Genomic DNA, 19946 nt, shown 5'->3' on the forward strand with positions numbered 1-19946 from the left:
AATTGTTTTGGGGCTGCAGTATTATCTGCAATCAAATCCAAATAACAGTTTTAAAAGATGCAAAAGGCTGCCAATTTTTGAAGTAATGTCATTTCCTCAACAGACTTTTTCTGCATAAAAACTGCTAACCCTGTGGTTTAGAGCTGTACAAACATGTTCTGAATTGTCCCTGTGTGTCAGATGCCCTTCCTGTGTGACAGATGCCCTTCCTGTGTGTCAGATGCCCTTCCTGTGTGTCAGATGTCCTTCCTGTGGTGTCTTAAATGCCCTTCCTGTGTGACAGATGCCCTTCCCGTGTCTTAAATGCCCTTCCTGTGTCTTAAATGCCCTTCCTGTGTGACAGATGCCCTTCTTGTGTGACAGATGCCCTTCCTGTGTGTCAGATGCCCTTCCTGTGTCTTAAATGCCCTTCCTGTGTGACAGATGCCCTTCCCGTGTCTTAAATGCCCTTCCTGTGTCTTAAATGCCCTTCCCGTGTCTTAAATGCCCTTCCTGTGTGACAGATGCCCTTCCCGTGTCTTAAATGCCCTTCCTGTGTCTTAAATGCCCTTCCTGTGTCTTAAATGCCCTTCTTGTGTGACAGATGCCCTTCCTGTGTGACAGATGCCCTTCTTGTGTGACAGATGCCCTTCTTGTGTGACAGATGCCCTTCCTGTGTGACAGATGCCCTTCTTGTGTGACAGATGCCCTTCTTGTGTGACAGATGCCCTTCCTGTGTGACAGATGCCCTTCTTGTGTGACAGATGCCCTTCTTGTGTGACAGATGCCCTTCCTGTGTCTTAAATGCCCTTCCCGTGTCTTAAATGCCCTTCGTGTGTGACAGATGCCCTTCCTGTGTGTCAGATGCCCTTCCTGTGTCTTAAATGCCCTTTCTGTGTGTCAGATGCCCTTCCTGTGTCTTAAATGCCCTTTCTGTGTGACAGATGCCCTTCCTGTGTGTCAGATGCCCTTCCTGTGTCTTAAATGCCCTTCGTGTGTGACAGATGCCCTTCCTGTGTGTCAGATGCCCTTCCTGTGTGTCAGATGCCCTTCCTGTGTGTCAGATGCCCTTCCTGTGTGTCAGATGGGATCTCCCTGTGTCTCCATAGGGTCTTATTCTGCACAAAAAACGCTAACCCTGTAGTTTAGATATGTACAAACATGTTCTGAAATGGGATTCTTGTTTTAGCTTCTTAATATTTCAGTATTTTGTCAGGTTCTCTGGACACATTAAATATGTGAAGTTTGAACAGATTTTCCATTTATTAAAGCATAAATCTCAAAGCTTGTCAGAAAATAGATTTTCCCCCCAAATAGTTAAGCTCTACTTTCTCTGTGTGTGGCCATTTTAGGGACTTTTTTCCAAAGTTTTTTCCAAAGTTGGCAGAAAGAGAGAGACAGAAGAGCCGGCACATGTTCTGAATGAAATTGGATCCTAGACTAAGTGGTTTAAAAAGCCTGACCCTCTGCTGCTGTGGTTCTCGTGCTAACGGAGTTTATTCTTATGTAACACAGCTACAATAACCAGAGGAATGGAGAGGGTAGACTGGCCCAGATTTGAGTAAAACTTATAACAGAGAATGTAAAGTTATATTGATTGACTACTTTTGTTTGGTTCTATCTTTGAGAGGTAGGTAGAGGTTTGAGAGGCAGGTACAGGTTTGAGAGGCAGGTAGAGGTTTGAGAGGCAGGTACAGGTTTGAGAGGCAGGTAGAGGTTTGAGAGGCAGGTACAGGTTTGAGAGGCAGGTAGAGGTTTTGGAAGCAGGTAAAGGTTTGGGGGGCAGGTAGAGCTTTTTGAGGCAGTTAGAGGTTTTGGAAGCAGGTAGACTTTTTGGAGGCAGGTAGAGGTTTGGGAGGCAGGTAGAGTTTTTTGAGGCAGTTAGAGGTTTTGGAAGCAGGTAGACTTTTTGGAGGCAGGTAGAGGTTTTGGAGACAGGTAAAGGTTTGAGAGGCAGGTAGAAGTTTTGGTGGCAGGTACAGGTTTGAGAGGCATGTAAAGGTTTAGGGGGCAGGTAAAGATTTGGGAGGCAGGTAAAGGTTTGGGAGGCAGGTAGAGGTTTTGGAGGCAGGTAGAGGTTTGGGAGGCAGGTAAAGGTTTGGGAGGCAGGTAGAGGTTTTGGAGGCAGGTAGAGATTTGGGAGTTACCTATCTGATTAACTAAAATGCCTTAAACTATTATACTGCTGCTAATACTATTAATATTTATTAATATTACTACTATTGCTACTTTACTATATTGCGGCTACTACTGCTAAAACTACCACTATTACTACTTAACTATACTGCTGCTGCTTCTGTTACTACTGCTGCTGCTACTACTACTTAACTACTGCTGCTGCTTGCATTACTACTACTGCTGCTGCTGCTACTACTACTACAACTACTACTACTACTGCTCTCATTTCAGAGAGGAGGCAGAGAGGAGGCAGTGCACAGCGTCTCAAACTTGTTTTGTCTAGTCTCTGTCAATTACATCATTATATTGTGGATTAGCATTGTTTTTTAAAAATCTGATGTAAATTGAAACCAAAACTACATTCTGATTAAAGTATTATTGATTATAAAGTATTGTATTCAAGTATTGATGCTGGAAAAGTCACATAAACAGAACAAAACAGGACTATCAGAGTATCAAGGATAGACTGTATAAACTAAGTGAGTGTGATGTCACTCACAGCAGTCAGTTCCAGTCAAATGAAGCTCATCGAGGCTAGCAGTTATAGTGGCCAATTTGGAGCAGAGTTCCATACTTGGAAATCTGACTGCGAGTATCATAGCAACCACAGAGCCAATCCAGAGCAAGGCTGATAAATGTAATGTGTAGCAGGTTAGCTACACCCATTTATATATAGTCTATGGGATCCAGACTCTTTTTCAAAATCAAGTTTGAAGTTTTAGTATCATGACATCAGTTATGGCAGGATTGTGAAGTTGTGGAGTTTGTGACTATAAGCCTTTTTAATGCCTTCTTATCGCCTGTGTTTGGACTCAAACCAAATAAAATACGAGTCGGGTCATGTCATTACTGCTCCCTTTTTTTTGCCTTTTGGTCTTTCTCAATCACAACCTCACATTCCTAACTGTTAATGCTTTCTAATTACCTTCTGTAAATCATTTTGACATTTTCTTCTCTCAGGGTAAGAAGTTTGAGATCCTCCCTGATGGTCTGCCTTCAGCCCGTAAGCTCATGTATTACACCGGATGCCCTGCCAGATCCAGACACTTGCTACAGCTGCTCAGTAACAGCCACAGACTCTACATGAACCTGCAGCCAGTGCTAAAGCAGGTCCGGAGACTGGAGGAGAACGAAGGTAATGCGGATTACAGCAATGTGTTTGGTTTTAACTCTGTAACTCAACAGTAACACCAAAACTCACATCTGTCAACTGGACAAAACGTTGTAGGAGTGAAGACGTTTGGCTGTTCATCCAAGCTGCTTCTTCAGTTCTGGTCAGATTACTGCTGGACACTGCCTTATATCTGTCTGACAGGAGGAGCTAACTACACAGCAACTATAAACACCTATAGTTTAAGCCCCCTTTAGACATCATCTAACTCCTATTTATAACACCATCCTCAGACCAAAATTAAAATAAGAAAAACAATAGGGCTAGCCAGGATGCTAATAGGTGTGAGAGCACCCATTAGGGGCCTAAATGATTATGCTAAGTAGTGTAGCTCATTAGACCTAGCCTACACACAGAAACTGTAAACAAACATGTTAGTTTCAGTGTAGTGAGCTCCTCCTGAGGTGTTACAGAGACACTGTAACTGAATGCAAAGGTCAAAGGTTTTTGGCAAAGTTTTCAATCGTCTGTCAAATCTGAAGATAATTTTCATTTTGCGAGTTGTGTATAACTTGCACATGTGCCTCTATACAAGTCCAGTGCTGGAGGACATTTTGTAGTGCTTCAAGGCAAGGCAAGGCAAGTTTATTTGTATAGCACAATTCGTACACAAGGTAATTCAAAGTGCTTTACAGAATAAGAAAGACATTAAAATCACACAAATCAAAACATAAATAATCACAAATAATCATCATAAAATCAACATTAAAAGAGAAGAGTGCAGAATAAAAACCTGTCAGTCATATGCACAGCTAAACAGAACTGTTTTGAGTCTGGATTTAAACATTGTCAAAGTAGAGGTCTGTCTCACATCTTCAGGAAGACTGTTCCAAGTTTTAGCTGCATAAAACTAAACAAAAACACTTCTTCTATGTTTTTAGTTCTATCACAACCATAACTGCTGTGTGTGTGGAAAAATAACTTTGGCACTGTCAGGCATTCTACCATTTCCCTGGAGAATACACACTTTTACAATACTTTCTGATGATGTGAGTTGGTGAATCTCTCCAAGTTCAGATGGGCGTGATTGACAGATGGATTAGCCAATCAGGGATACGCATCGTCCATTTCTAAACAGTTTTTGTTTAGAAATGGACGATGTGTATCCATTGTATGAGGAAAAAATATATATTACAAGGGACTGAAAAACACTGTGGATTTTTGCAGAAAGTAGCAAACTATCTTAACTATGTTATGTTATGAGTGAAATGAGTTCATTGAGTTTCATTTTGAATAAAATCTAATTGCACAAGACCAATGGAAGGAGTGGTGAGCAGAGATCAAATACAGAGAAATGTTGTTCTGGACTTGCCAGACAATTCTACCCCCTCTATTGATACTTTGCAGCTGATGTCGTCAACACTCTCTGAGGTGTGATGCTAACTGAGGGCACTGCTCTGTCTGAGGCTCTCTTAGGCTTTAATCCGATCTTTATTTCAACACAATCTGACCAGAAAGAGCTGATTCAGCTGGAACTACAATGGGTGAGCTGATTTGTGCTGTTAAAAAAGTCTCTCAAAGTCCCCCCAAATAACATTACATTACAAGCCAGCTAGCATTAGCCAACAGTTTTTCACTTAGTCATTCTCACCTTTTTTGTGTACAATCAAACTCCTAAACAGGACCATGAACGTCGTATTGTTCACAGGAAAATATAAATGTGCTGTTTAAATCCCATTTGGTATTTTCTCTTGAGTTTTCAGACCATCTTAAAACTTTTTGACAGTGTGAAATGCATGTGTACATTGTGTTTCCATGGTAACCACTGAACATTCCACCGTAGAGGTACATGTAGAACACCCCCAGTGTGATGTTGTTGCAAAGTACCAATAATGAAACTAGGTGCCTCTATTCTTTTAGGCTGGTCCAGTGTTATTTCACTTTTTTCCTTTTATATCTGCAGAGAAGAAGCAGTACAGGGAATCGTACATCAGTGACACATTGGAGCTGGATATGGATCATTTGGACAAACGTTCCCGGGCCAGTGGTAGTAGTGCGGGCAGCGTCTCTCACTCCAAACGCCTGTCCCGACATTCCACTACATCCCACGGGAGCAGCCACACCTCTGGGATAGAAGCAGACAGTTTCAGGGCTCACGGACAAAACAGACCCCAAAGAACATGCAACTCCTCCACAACCTCCCACGGAAGCTCCCACACCTCAGGGATTGAGAGCAGCGGCAAGGAGAGGGTGCTAGAGGACGATGGTAAGAGGAGGTGGGAGGGGGAACGATGGTGAGAGGAGGGGGCTAAGATGAAGAGGGGAGGGGGGACGGTGGTAAGGACAGGTGGGAGGAGGTTACGATGGTAAGAGGAGGGGAGGGGGGATGATGGTGAGAGCAGGGGGGGAGGGCAGTAAGAGAAGGAGGGGGAACAGTGTTTAAGAGGAGGGGGGATAACAGGAGGAGGGGAGACGATGGTAAGAGGAGGGGGGTAAGAGGAGGGGGAAGGGGGGCGATGGTAAGAGGAGGAGGGGGAACAATGGTAAGAGGAGGGGGTGGCCTGAATACAGTGTAATGTAATTATAATGTGGGATAGGGCTGAACAATGTAACGCAATCAAATTGAAATTGCAATTTGAGTTTGATTTAGAGAATAGAATTTCCTCTGCAAAGAACAAAATATCCTCTTTTTATTGGGAAATCTTGTAGCTATAGTTTAGACTTATAGACTGTATATATTAATGGACATAGCTAACTCGCTAACTGTTCCAAATAGGAAGTGATCATGGCCCCACATCGACTCTGCTTCCAGTTCACTTTACATTGAAAAACTGTGTCCCCTCTCTCTGTAATTGTGTCTGTAAATCAAGATATGACCATTAATGACAGACAAATCTGGCGCCTTTTTTACCCAAGGGTGCTCCTGCTAATGTTAGCAACAGGTTTGACTGACAGTGTTGCTATGTGCTCGCACCGCTGGTTTGGCAGGGGGCGGGCACTGTCAAGGGGGGTGTTGCCTTCAACAGCTTCTCTCCAGATGGGCTCTTTGGTTGCTATGATACTCGTGAATACTTGTGATACTCAGAATTCCAAATATGGAACTCTGCTCCAAATTGGACACTATAACTGGTACCTTTGATGAGCTTCATTTGACTGGAGCTGAATACTGTGGGTGACGTCACACTCACTTCGTGCATAGACTGTATAAAGAAGTGGACTAAATACACATTTTTTGGGATAAATATTTTTGTCTATATTTACTTCAACAATATATCACACTTCAAAATTTGTTGTATAAATCAGATTGGTTTATTCAAATTTTAGAACTGCTTTCGCCCCAATTTAGCCTGATAATGTCCAGATTTAGATTTGGTGATACTTGGAAAACCAACTATTATCTTAAGTGGCACTTGGAAGGCAAAAGTTTATAGCAGAACAGTACTACTTAAACCTTTAGTTCCAAGTTGTTCAGTGTTGTGTTATTGTTTCTGTTGCAGAGATGGAGATGCTGGTAGACGACCCTAAAGACTACGAGGAGCTACATGAGATGGTGTTGGACCAGGATCTGTGTATTCACATCACAGAAGATATGCTCACAATGTGCCCAGACCACACCAATGGATACTCAGGTAGCGACACTGGTGGTAATGTCTGATTTCATTTGGTACATGAATTCAAATCTGCATGTTTGTTCTCCTTTTTCAGGTCTTATAGTGAAAGACATCAGCTCCTCCACTTCCAGCTCCTCAGAGACTGTGGTAAAGATGAGAGGGCAGAGCATCGAGTCACTGCCACAGGTAAAAAATCAGGCGCAGACTTTGAAGTAACTGTATGTGAGATTTTAAATTTCATAAACATGACCTAACTGTGTCCCCACATACAAAGTACCGTATTTTCCGCACTATAAGGCGCATCGGAATATAAGGTGCACCTTCAATGAATGGCCTATTTTAAAACAAATTTCATATATAGGGCGCACCACATTATAAGGCGCATAGAATATAAACTACTGTAGTAGCTGGGGTTGTGTTACGCATCCACGAGATGGAGCTGCGCTGAAGGGAATGTCAACAAAACAGTCAGATAAGTCAGTTAGTCAAACTTTATTAATAGAATTAAAAAAAAAAAAAAACGTTCTGAAAACTTTGTTCACTCACAAAACAAGTTGATGCATTCACAATATAGTAACTCTCGAAATAGTGCAACGCAATAACAATAACTCAACGTTGTTCAAACGTTAATGTCCATATTCACAATATCTCCCAGGCTTGTTTAGTTGTAAACACATGAAAGAAACACGTAAAGCCTCACTTTTTCAGTTCATTCCTCATTCACGAATCCGTCGAATTCTTCCTCTTCAGTGTCTGAGTTGAACAGTTGGGCGAGCTCGACATTCAAAGTGCCCGATTCCGTCTCGTCAAAATCGCCATTATCCGTGTCGCTGCTGTTGTCTGGCAGTTCAGTGACAATTCGTGCCTTCGTGAAACTCGGACCACAGTTGAGACTGTTATATCAGCTCAGGCATCCACAATCCATTGGCAGATTGTGGCGTATGTCGCCCAGTGCTGTCTCACCGTCTCCCCGTTATCCCTATAGCGTCGGATCCTATCGTCGCTGTTAGACTCGCAGTTGCGGACTTTCCAGCAGCGTAACTCAGCGCCCAGTCGTGCTCTCATGTAAATTCAAACGGCGTCTCAAAGCGGAGACACGGGGCTATCTAAATATTTTACCGTCATTACGGTAATCTGCCTCTGTTGTCCTGAAGGTGATGAATGAGAGCTGCAGGGATTTTCACACTCATTTATTCGATGCGTAAAAGAAAAAATATGGATGAATGTGTAAAATAGAAGTAGTTGTGGGAAAAAATGCAGTCAATTCTGATAATTCGTTTAATATGATTTTTATGGCTAAAAAAGAATAAAAGTCTGGGTCTAGGTGAGCTACATTGGCCAATAGTGTGCTCAGTCCTTAAAGGGTTATTATTACTTCGGCGACGCCTCCTGACTACGGGTGTCATAATTGACCAATATTGATCCATATATAAGGTGCATCGGATTATAAGGCGCACTGTGGGTTTTTGAGAAAATTAAAGGCTTTTAGGTGTGCCTTATAGTGCGGAAAATACGGTAAACATGTTCACATCAAATACAGCTTTTACTGGTAACAGTTCTAATACTCATTTATTTTTACTTACAAAAACACTGGACATCATGGAAGAATTATTTATATTATAATTTGGTGTTTTAGTTCTCTAGGCGGTTATCCAGTCAGAAAGCAGAATGAGCCTCACGAGTCTCTCATTAGTGTTTCCAGTTTCAGTGATGAAATCCAGTTGGTTTTAATCTAAAAAGACTCTGATCTGAATGGTCACTACCTAAACCCATAGACTGTATATATAAATGGACATAGCTAACATGCTAGCCGCCGCATTCCAAACAGAAAGTGAGCATGGGCGCGCTTCCAGCTCCATCGTCTCTGGCTCCAATTCACTATACATTGAGAAACTGTGGGCCCTCTCTGTGTCACTGCTGCTGTCAAACTTGTCATTTTCATCTTAAATGTTCATAGTAACCCACTCTACATGATCCTTTTTTATTTTACTATTGTGTCTGTAAATCAAAAGATATCAAAATTTATAAAAGGCAAATCAGTCACCTTCTTTCCCCGAGGTCACTCCCGCTAGTGTTAGCTCCCTACTCCCTTCCTGGGCAGGAAGAGGCATTACCTTCTACAGCCTCGCTCCAAATTGGTTCTTTGGTTGCTATGATACACATGATCAGAATTCCAAATATGGAACTGGGTTCCAAATTGCCAGCTACAACTGCTAGTCTATGCTGAGAATGAGAAAAACTTAGCAACCCTCAACTGTTTCTGTAGTACCTTTTTTAAACCATTGAGATTGCTAAGGCTGCGTACAGCTCCTTTAGAACTAGAAAAGAAACTTACACTATCTCCTTGTATTTCTGTCTTGGTAGCAGTCCATGTGCAAAAAGCCGCAGTCGTCCACAGACCGCCACAGCCAGTCTCTGGACGACATCCGCCTCTACCAGAAGGACTGCACTCAGTGGGCAGAGCTATGCCAGGACACCGCCCACAGCTACACATTTGGCTGCGCTCAGGAGCTCAGCGACGGATGCAACTACCAAGGCCTGGGAGATCAGTGTGCGAGTATCCGAAACGACCCACAATCCTTTGCAATCAAGAGGACAAACAAGTACTTTTCTCTAGATTTGACCAGCGAAGAAGTCCCTGAGTTTGTGGTGTGATAATTTGGTTTTAAAAACATAAATCAAATTAACCTTGCGCAAGAGAGATTTGAACACTCAGGAAACTATGAAAGAGGTTGAATGGTGAGTCCCAAAGTGGCAGTAAGAACCAAGCTGCCTGTTTTATCTCCTGATGATGTCAAATGGAGACAACACAACTAAGCAGATTTCAGGGATTTAACCAGAGAAAGCCAGACCTTTTAAAAATATCCTTTCTAAAATCATCACATAAAATCATCTGACTTTTAAGTATGTACATTGAATTGGCATACATTTAAAGCCAGATACCCTCCCAGATACCCTCCCTGATGACACCTCTATCAAGATTTATCCAAGTGTGGGACTGGAACAAAGAAGGTTCACTGGACTCTTCATCAGTGGCTTGCATAAAGCCCACCTCTGTCTGTTGTCAGCCAATGGGAGGAACTGAATGCATTTTGGTGACTATACCTTAAAAAAAGTGAACTTTTTGATTGAATTTTGGGTGGATTTTGAACAGTAAACACTAATTTAACCTGTGTTTGGTCTAACTTGAGCTGCGAAAGGAAACTAAAGGGAACAAATTGTGAGATTTTAAATATTTACATTTTATTCTTTTGCTTTAAGAACATATATATATATATATATATATATATATACTCGGATTTGAAGAGAAATTATGAGCTACAAACCAAAGACGGTTTCAACACGACTGAAACTCCCGGGAAGGGAAAATGGACCTCGCGATTACCCACAATGCATTGAGCAAATGCCAGTGAAGCCACCGCTCATTGAAATCATTCGACCACAAAAATCTATGTGCCTTCTCCTCTGTATCTCACTGTCTATGCAGAGTTCAAACTTATCTGCAAAAATGAAAATCTAAAGTATTTAAAAGAACGTACATCCATAATAATAATCTTATCTGATTAATTAGACCATGCTAATATTTTGTGTTCTGGGTTTTAGATTATTTGACTTTTTTTGAATTATGTCAGTTGGCTCTGTGCACAACAGTGTCCGCCAACCTCACTGTGAGGGTCATCACTTCTTGTCCGGGTTTATCTCTATGAGGTTTGTCTGAGTCACGCTAAAGTGAATAAATATTTAAAGATCAGGCAGTGGACACGGAGCTGTGGGTGGGTTAGGGGTCAGAGGTTAGAGGGTTATGGTCAGACAGTGGACAGGGAGCTGCAGGTGGGTCAGGGGTCAGAGGTTAGGGGGTTAGGGTCAGACAATAGACAGGGAGCTGCGGGTGGGTCAGGGGTCAGAGGTTAGGGGGTTACGGTCAGACTGTGGACAGGGAGCTGACAACAATTTAAGCACTACACAAATAAAATGAATACTTCACCAGAGACACTTCTATGTTTAGAAAGAGACATGTTTGTGTCTCAATGCTAAAGCTAATGCTAATTTTGAGGCATGATAAACATTAAAACATCACCACAAACTGAAGTTCTACATATAAAATAATTCTGTCATTTTATTTTAATTCATTTGAATTTGAATAAGTTGTTTATTTTATATTTTCTAATTTGTGACTGTTAGCTTTGAGACACAGTGAGCTAGCTAGCACACTGTTGTGCACAGAGCCTCTTCATCTTTGTATTATTAAAGCAGCAAGAAACTAAATACATGCATTTAAACTAGATAGAATGTGTTACAGTAAGTAAACTGAGTCTGATGATTATTAATGAGTCAAAATAACTTTAATTAAGAGTAATATTTTGAATTCAGGTCATTTTAACTTGATATAGATCAGTGGTTTCCCATATTATTTTTCCCCATGTACGTCATGGATTTTTTGGCTTTTATTGTGACAAACAATCTTTACTATGAACAATATGTTACCTTCAACATAGGATGAAAAAATATTTTTTTTAGTTAAAAAAAAAAAAAGATTTAAAGGTGCATTATGTAACTTCTTAATGGAGACAAGAAAATGACAACCCCATGTCCAGTTACAGGTCAAATCTGTGCAGAGGCAAGCCCGCTCACAGTAAGAATGCATGTTTCTCAAGTATTTATGAGCAATACAAACACATGCAAATTAATAAATACAAACGTTTAATGCTATACTGTGGAACATTCTAGGCAAAGCAATAACATCTACACTGATATGCAGTTGGCAAACCCTGCCTCAGAACAGTTGAACAATATATCTTTTTGACAGGAACACCTTTAAATCATAAAGCCACAGTATATAACTTTTTAGTCAAATAATAGATTAGAAACAAAATCATCTGTACCTCCATGGGGAATGTTCCAAAGTATGGTTTAACGTTGTATTTCTATGGAATCATGCAGGTGCCACCTCCAGAGAGTTACACACTGTACCTTTAATAATAGTACTATTGCTGTTTGATTGGGAAACAGTGATTTTAACACAGCGTTGACAATCACACGACATACATGCATGAATTTAAAGGGAAAATCTTGATTTTGGAGTCTTAAACGTCAGTGTCAGGTTGAGGTTTGCGAGTACGACCGGCAAGCCTCGACTAGCCCACAAAAGCTCCTTGTAATCAAAAACTCAAAATGGCGGCTTCCTGAGCTACAGCCAGTGCAAAAGTGTCAATCCCAAATGTATTGTTTTAAGTGTTCAGTTACAGCTTTTTAAATGTACTTTGTTTAAACTGGAATGTTTTAAAATACTTTATGTGTGTTGTGTTCAAACTTGTTCCAATAAGTTTGAGTTGGATGTTTTAGTATTAAGGTCAGGTTACACTTCAGACGATGTGAACAGCAAATACACCTTTTTACAGGTCAAAGTCAGTTGTATCCATAGGTTTTCTGTAGCATAAAACTGTCACTTCAACTGAAATAAATACACCCGTGGTCTAATTTAAAGATTCACTATGTAACTTTTCTGTGGAAGGATCACCCCCTGCTTGACTCCATGGAGATGTGTTTCCTGTTTTCCACAGTATGACATTAAACTTGTCGATCTCCATGGAGATAAGCCCGTGATGCCACCGGGCTAAGTTGTAGGTCAGATCTGTGGAGAGGCTTGCTCGCAAAAAGAAAGCATGTTTGTCAAAGGGGTTTTTGGGTTTTTTTTGTTTTTTTTTAACAATTCAACAAAAACACCTGTAAATTTTAACAATAATGCATGTACTGGTGAATCAAAATGTCCCATAGTGAATGAAGGGCAGTCTTCAAATGTTGAGCTTTGCTTCAAACTTCACTATTTCTTGATTTGAGCTGTTTGAGTTTTACATTCATCGATTTGAATAAGACATTTTCTAGTTTTGTCACTAATTTCATTGGTCAGTGGGTTTGTAAATTGCACAAGGCAGCTCAAAATAAATCTTGAAACATCAAAAAACACGCTTAAAACCAGTCCTACATACAGTAAAACATGTGCAAAAAATAAAACTAATCCAAACTCAAGATATTCTGAATTCAAATCATTTAAACCAGATTCTTCATGGGTACATTTTTGCAGTGTATTTATTCATGCATTATGGGAAATCTAGACTATAGACAGTAACACACACCACAAATATAATGACGTAAGTTTCAGTTTCAGATTGAAAACTTGTATGTGTTGAAATACTTTACTTCAACATATTTCTTCATTGGTGTACTATTGTCTGAACTGTTATAAATCCATTTTTCATGTTTATTACTTTACTATACTGCATTTTTACTCCATAATCGTCATCGAACAAAGTAAAAACATATATTTAATTATAATACTTTGATACTGTTGTATATTTAAACTGCGTATATTTCTTACTACATGTTACTACATTGTTAAATTGTATTTTGACTGACAGATTTGTCCTTATAAAGTGTATATTAAAAAGGTACACAGCCATAACCCAAGTCCTTAAAATCCTTCATATCATTTTAGATTCTACATTTTGAAACTTTTGGCTCAACTTATTTTGTGGAAGAGTTTGTGTTCATATCTTAGTCCTTTCTGTGAAAGGATACATGCTCAAGTGTCTCCTGTAGCTAAAAATGAGTTTTACTGTAAATTTGGGTTGTGCCTTGTGGTACTAATACTACCCTCAATATATAATAAACAGGTACAGCGCTATTGTGTCTCATTTATTTTTAACCTAAGCACAACAAAGTATATATTGTCCTGTATTATTCTGCATAAAAATGCTAACCTTGTAGTTAAAGTCTCTACAAACTAGTACTTTCATGATACTAAAATTTCAAACTTGATGTCAATGCTAAGGAATAGACTCGATGCTCAAAACCAATTCCGATACCACAATGAAAATAACACTTTATTCAGACAATATACTGTGACGTTCCACATTATATGTTGTACTTTGTGTTCTGTTCCCGTGTGTTATATGTGTGTAATCCCTCAGGTTCATAGTGGGTGTATACTAGTCTATGTGTGAAACATACAGACACATCATTATGTCATTCAGGAAAGGTTCATTTCTGTTCTGTCAATGGGACTTTTTAATATCGATACCTACGAACAATGAGTATCTGTTTTCAATACTAGTTTTTAGTTTTAGTATCTGATTGAGTACAAACATGTTCTGAAATGTGATTCTAGTTATAGTTTGTCCATGTTTCATTCTTTTTGTCTTTTTCATTTAAACAGAATCACCAACTGATGTAAAACTATGATAAAAACATGAAAACCTGTTAAATTCACTTTAACACAGAAGAAGCTACATTGATTTTATGAATTAATGCAACAGCGCCCTCTGCTGACTGCTTGACTCCATGGGGATGTGATTGTGTTTCCAGGTGTTCCACAGTTATGGCATTAAAATTGTCAATCTCCATGGAGACAAGCAAGTGATGCCATCAGACCAAGTTATAGGTCTGAGCTGTGGAGAGTAGGATATGATTTTTTCAAAGTATTTTTCAATAATAAAGACACTGCAAAATAGATCGGTTTAATGCCATACTTTGGAACATTCCAAGCAAAGCAATAACATCTCACTGGAGACAAGCGGGTAGTGGACCCTCCACTAGAAAAGTGACACAGTGAACTATCCTCCTCTGATATCATCATATTGTGTTTCAAACATGTTATAACCCAGCTTGTCTAGGGTCAGGGAAGTAACAAAAAAAAAAAAAAAAAAACTGATGGAAAAATGGTAAAATAAAGAAGTAATTTAACAAACAGGAATGTAAAAGGTAAACTAAACAAAAGGGGTCTAAAATATTTTAAAAGGTAACGCAAGGTTTAAACATAAGAATAACAAAGGTCAAGTTTAACTAATAAACAATTTTACAATGACATGACAAAATCTTGACAGAGTCATTACTGATGCAGTCAGAGGTTCAAATGCAGAGTCAGGACTGACGCAGTCAGAGGTTCAGACGCAGAGTCAGGAGAACAGCAGACTGACCACACAGGCCAGCAACCCTAAGCAGGTGTACTGAATCTACTTAAATGAAGCCGGCTGCAGGTGAGCCACAGGATTGGCCAGGTGGAAAAATGGTCCTGAGTGAGGGCTCACTCAGCCAGGATTACATAGGGAAAGAGGAGAAACATAGGACCAATACTATAAAATGGAAAGAGCATAAGGTTTGGGGCCGTAACAAGACACTTTACCCCAACCACTCCTCCATAGCAAAACATAACATTTAAAATATATCTTGAGTTAAAATCAGTTTAATTTTACTTCAGCCCTGCAAATCGCACAATGTACATCACAAATTCACAGCAATCATACACAAAAATTAATAGTTAAAGTTAATAATCAGTGTAGGGCAAGCAGAAGGTGTTGCACAGCTTTCTGACAACTGGTGTGAACAGTCCTGGTACCGGCAGATTTTCTAGATCAGGGGTGTCACACATATTTTCACCGGGGGCCACATTAGCAAAATAGCTGCCTTCAAAGGCAGCTAATTTTTTAACTTGTTAATTTACTGTTTCTGTATTTATTACTTGTTCAAGTTACAAATATTACATATGCATTAGCCTAGATGTAAAAATGTGCATATCTCCTGATAAAATTACATTTTAACACCATCATACCTTTGAGTTTACCCTGTCAAGGGCCACATGAAATGGGGCCCGGGGGGCTGCATTTGGCCCCCAGGCCTTGAGTTTGACATATGTGCTCTAGATGTTTGGAAACAAGATCCACCATTACAGTCCTGAAGTCAGTGTCAATTAGTGCTGCCAATGCAACCCAAGTCTTCTCCCAGTTCCTGCACAACTCTTCGCACACAGCTGTGGCGATCCTTCTCATGCTGTAAAAATCTGGAGCCACACGTACAGTTAGCTTGCTCAGCCTCTCCATCTGACGATCTCGGAGGTCTCGGGCTACTACAAACTTGTCCTCATGTTTGCCTTTGAACAGACGACAGACCAGTTCATGCATCAGACCACTGCAGGCCTCACAGTCCCAAGTATACCAGGAATTTTTCCTGTTCCGTTCTTCTGAGCTGGATGTTTTTCTCGTTGAGAGAGAGATGAATGTGAGGGGAGCCGTGGTGACAGAGGGAGGAGTGACTCTCTGTGGGGGGATGGACTCCTCCTTCTCCTCTGGTGACAAGTTCCCTGCGCAGCAGCAGGGCAGGGCGTTTCTCAGTCCCTGGAAACCTTTGCGGACACAGTTGCCCATGGTCTTCAGGTGGCTGTCCGATACTGTGTACTCCACACTGTCAGGTAGAATCAGCCTGTTGTTACTGACCTCACTCACCTCAGAGTGGAGTTAACACTGCGGGTGACATGGTGACAGAGCAATGGGAGGAGTTGTCTCTCATTAGGCGGTTCTGAAACAGGCCTAAAGTCACCCAGATTGGAGGCCAGGGCTCCTGCAACAGCCTCCTCAGACAGACACAAACGGCTAAGATTTAAAAATAGAGCGCGAGATTGTGACGTCACACATAGTACATTCTTCAGTTAGCATAATGTTAAACCAACGGAGATTTAAGACTCTAAATACTCCATTTAGCATTCATTCAAAAGTATGTAGACTCTACAGATGCATTTACCAGCCGGGAGCAGCAGTTTACCGGGTTGTTCCTTTACTTTGGACGTTGTTTTTATTAAATATATGATATATGAGAGTTTTGTACATTGCCACACACACTGCGGATTTCTATGGTAACGGCCGTTTTAGACAATATATAGGCTAAAAATTATACACTCAAAAGTAATATAAAGTTCTCCAGATGCATATTATGCACATTCTATATGATTTTAGCCTAGCTAACCTTGTTTTTTCTGCCTAGGGCGTCCTCCTCGAGCTTATTTATTACATCTGTGTAAATCAGTCTCGAGGAGCTAGATTGTTCATCAGAAAATATAATATCTCCGTTACTTGTCGTCGTACTGCTGTGCCACGTTCTCACAAAGAAAGAAAATAAATAAATTTAAAAAAACAACAACAACTCCAAACTAAAAGAGCAGTGCAAGTTTCACTGTGGAGTCTGCACTTTATAGTTTGTATATGATTGTTGTGAATTTGTCATAGAGCTAGGCCATAAAAATATTAAATCTATGAATGGAATTTTAAGTTCAAATCGGTTTGTTTGGAAGAAAGTTAGATTTTATTTGATTTCTATCACATCCCACTCTCACCTGCAGCACGAGCCACGGCCCGGTGACGTCATCACCCGGCGCCGTTTGTTTACATATGGAGCAGCAGAGAATGACACTCCTGTGAGATTATGAATTAAACAAAAGTGTGGAGCACGAGGACAAGAGGACAACAGGAGACGAGGACAACAGGACATCAAAACAAGAGAGGACGAGGATGAGCTTGAGAAGTTTAGAGCAGAGTTCATTCTCTTTTTCCTCTTCTCTTCCATACACAACACAACACGTACAAATGAGTGTTCAGAGGCATTTGATTAGAGATTCCATGTTTATCACTGCAGAGGCTGCGTTCACATGACGTCACACAATCATAGAATCCCTAGTGGTATTTTCATGCATACTTGGTTGGAATGTTCCACTGTAAAGTATTTTCAAAACTGAAAATTAAAGACAACAACAGACAACCAATAACAGCAAGGGATCAATCTAAATACATATACTAAATACTAAATTGTACAACAATTACACAGGCACATCCACCGCTTGACCAGCAGGGGACAGCATTCTTCTGTCTGTCTCTGGAGCAGCTTTTCACCTAATAATAATAAATAAACGTAACCTTTTTATCAAAGTCAGTCAGCAGTGAAAATTAACACTTATCTCAAACTGTGGGAGGTTACACTTTACACACATATGAGAAATTGTTGGTCTCACAAATGCTTTGGGTTTAAGGCTGGCGTTTGTGTTGTGTTGTAAATGTAGTTAGCTGCTTATGTTATTAATTGCACCTGGGTAAAACCATGTAAAGTATATCATTATTTTATTACTATGCCCATATACAGCTCTGTTTTGTTTCAATCAATCAATCAACGTTTATTTATAGAGCACTTTACAACACTCAAGGTGACCAAAGTGCTTTTCAGTGAAATCAAACTACAAGCAAATTAAAATCATACTAAAACAGTAAAATAGGAAAATAAAATAAAATACATTAATACAACAAAATATAAATAATGATAATGTGTCACAACATTACTAGGTGTTGAAGGCCAGTCTGAATAAATATGTTTTAAGCCTGGATTTAAAAAGACCGAAGTCAGTAATGGTGCGCAGGAGACATCAGGAGACAGTTTGTTCCAGAGTTTGGGCCCAGCCACAGAGAAGGCCCGATCACCCCAGTGTTTGGATTTAGTTTTCAGAACTTCCAAAAGGAGTTGATTAGATGACCTCAAGGCCCGGTTTGGATTTCAGACCACCAGCAGTTCAGCCAGGTAGGGCGGGGCGAGGCCATTAAGAACTTTAAAAACAAAAAGTTAAATTTTAAAATCAACTCTAAAAGAAACAGGAAGCCAATGGAGCGAATAAAGGACTGGGGTGATGTGTTGGCATCTGGATGTGTTGCAGCATTCTGCACAAGTTGGAGGCGACCCAGGAACGACTGGGAGACACCAACATAAAGTGAGTTACAATAATCTATTCTAGAGCTAATAAAAGCATGAATTGTTTTCTCTAGATCATTGCGATTTAAAAATGGCTTGACTTTTGTTAAAAGACGTAGTTGAAAAAAGCTTGCTCTGACCACGCTGTCAATTTGTTTGTCAAATTTAAAAGAGAATGACACTGAGATTTTTAGCAGTTGGTCTGAGCCTTGAGGTCAGTGAGCCAAGATTTAAGGGGGCAGAATCACCAAACAAAATATATTCTGTTTTTTCTTCATTTAAGTGAAGAAAATTTTGTCCTGGCCACAACTTGATATCTGCAATACCATCAAATAACGATTCAAGGGCGTATAATTGACCCCAGGGGCAGCATATAGAGTGAAAACAGGACAGGCCCAAGAATGGAACCCTGGGGTACTCCACAAAAAAGGGAAGCAATGGAGGATGATAATTCACCTATCTGTACTGAAAAGGTCCTTTTGGTCAGGTACAAGGTGAACCACTCAAGTGCTGCACTGCGAATACCAACATGGTGGTTTAGCCAGGACAGAAGGACCAAATGGTCCACTGTATCAAAAGCAGCTGTTAAATCTAGCAGCACTAATACAACAGGACATTTAGCATCAACAGAAAGGGCAATGTCATTGTGAACTTTCAGCAATGCAGACTCCGTGCTGTGGCGTGATCTGAACCCGGACTGGAATTTCTCTAGAATAGAGTTTTCTTCTAAAAATGACTGTAATTCAAATGTTACGGACTAGTCCGTTTTTTGGCTTTGCCTCCAATTGTCAGATCCACCCACCGGCTGAGCCGCACCTGGAGAGACTCAGCAATCAGTGCAGGATATAATGGCCCGGAGCTGCGCACTCCACCAGCGACCAGTGGGTCCTCCGCTGCAGCATAGTCGAATTATTTGTATTTTATTTTTGTATTATCTAGTTTTACTTTGTACACCTTTTTTGAGCACTTTTGTAAGAATAAATTGACTTTGATTGTTTTGACCACGTCTCCACGCTCTGACTTTTGTTCTACGCCCAGTTTTAACATCAACTCGTTGCGTGCCACTACCCCTGGACCAACTGGCACGTAACACAAAGAAATGTATGTAGCCCATGATAATTAGGTCGGCCATTACAATCAGAATCATGTGCATGTGTCTATATTGACACATGCACATTTTTCTCATTCTCAGTATATGGAGACGCCTCATGGGAAGCTCAGAAGATCCAGAAATCACTCACTGAGCTACAGAGGCTGCACTAGCACTGATTCATGATGGCTGCAGGTGCTGGGTTTTAGGTAGTGACCATTCAGATCAGGGAGAGGCATTTTAGGTTTAAAGCAATTTGCTTTCAGCTTTGAAACTGGCAACCCAAATGAGCAGCTCATGTGAGGCTCATTCTGCTTTCTGATTGGATAATTGTCTTCAATCAAAATACAAAATTATAACATATATAAATACATGGGCCATTATGTCCAATGTTTTTGTAACTAAGAATAAATCAGCAAAT

General features: G+C 40.3%; 1 protein-coding gene across 1 annotated transcript in view; it reads left to right on the forward strand.

Moving 5' to 3' along the window:
- Positions 1-10132, forward strand: part of frmd6 (FERM domain containing 6) — a 69463-nt gene extending 59331 nt beyond the window's left edge. The window contains exons 10-14 of the mRNA XM_033988854.2: positions 3118-3292; positions 5232-5534; positions 6766-6897; positions 6974-7065; positions 9244-10132. Of these exons, the coding sequence (XP_033844745.1) occupies positions 3118-3292; positions 5232-5534; positions 6766-6897; positions 6974-7065; positions 9244-9534 (993 nt within the window). The 3' untranslated portion in view covers positions 9535-10132. The remainder of the gene's footprint in view (positions 1-3117; positions 3293-5231; positions 5535-6765; positions 6898-6973; positions 7066-9243) is intronic.
- Positions 10133-19946: the final 9814 nt, after the last annotated feature.

The sequence above is a fragment of the Periophthalmus magnuspinnatus genome, chromosome 22 (assembly GCF_009829125.3).
Source record: "Periophthalmus magnuspinnatus isolate fPerMag1 chromosome 22, fPerMag1.2.pri, whole genome shotgun sequence".
Taxonomy (NCBI): domain Eukaryota; kingdom Metazoa; phylum Chordata; class Actinopteri; order Gobiiformes; family Gobiidae; genus Periophthalmus; species Periophthalmus magnuspinnatus.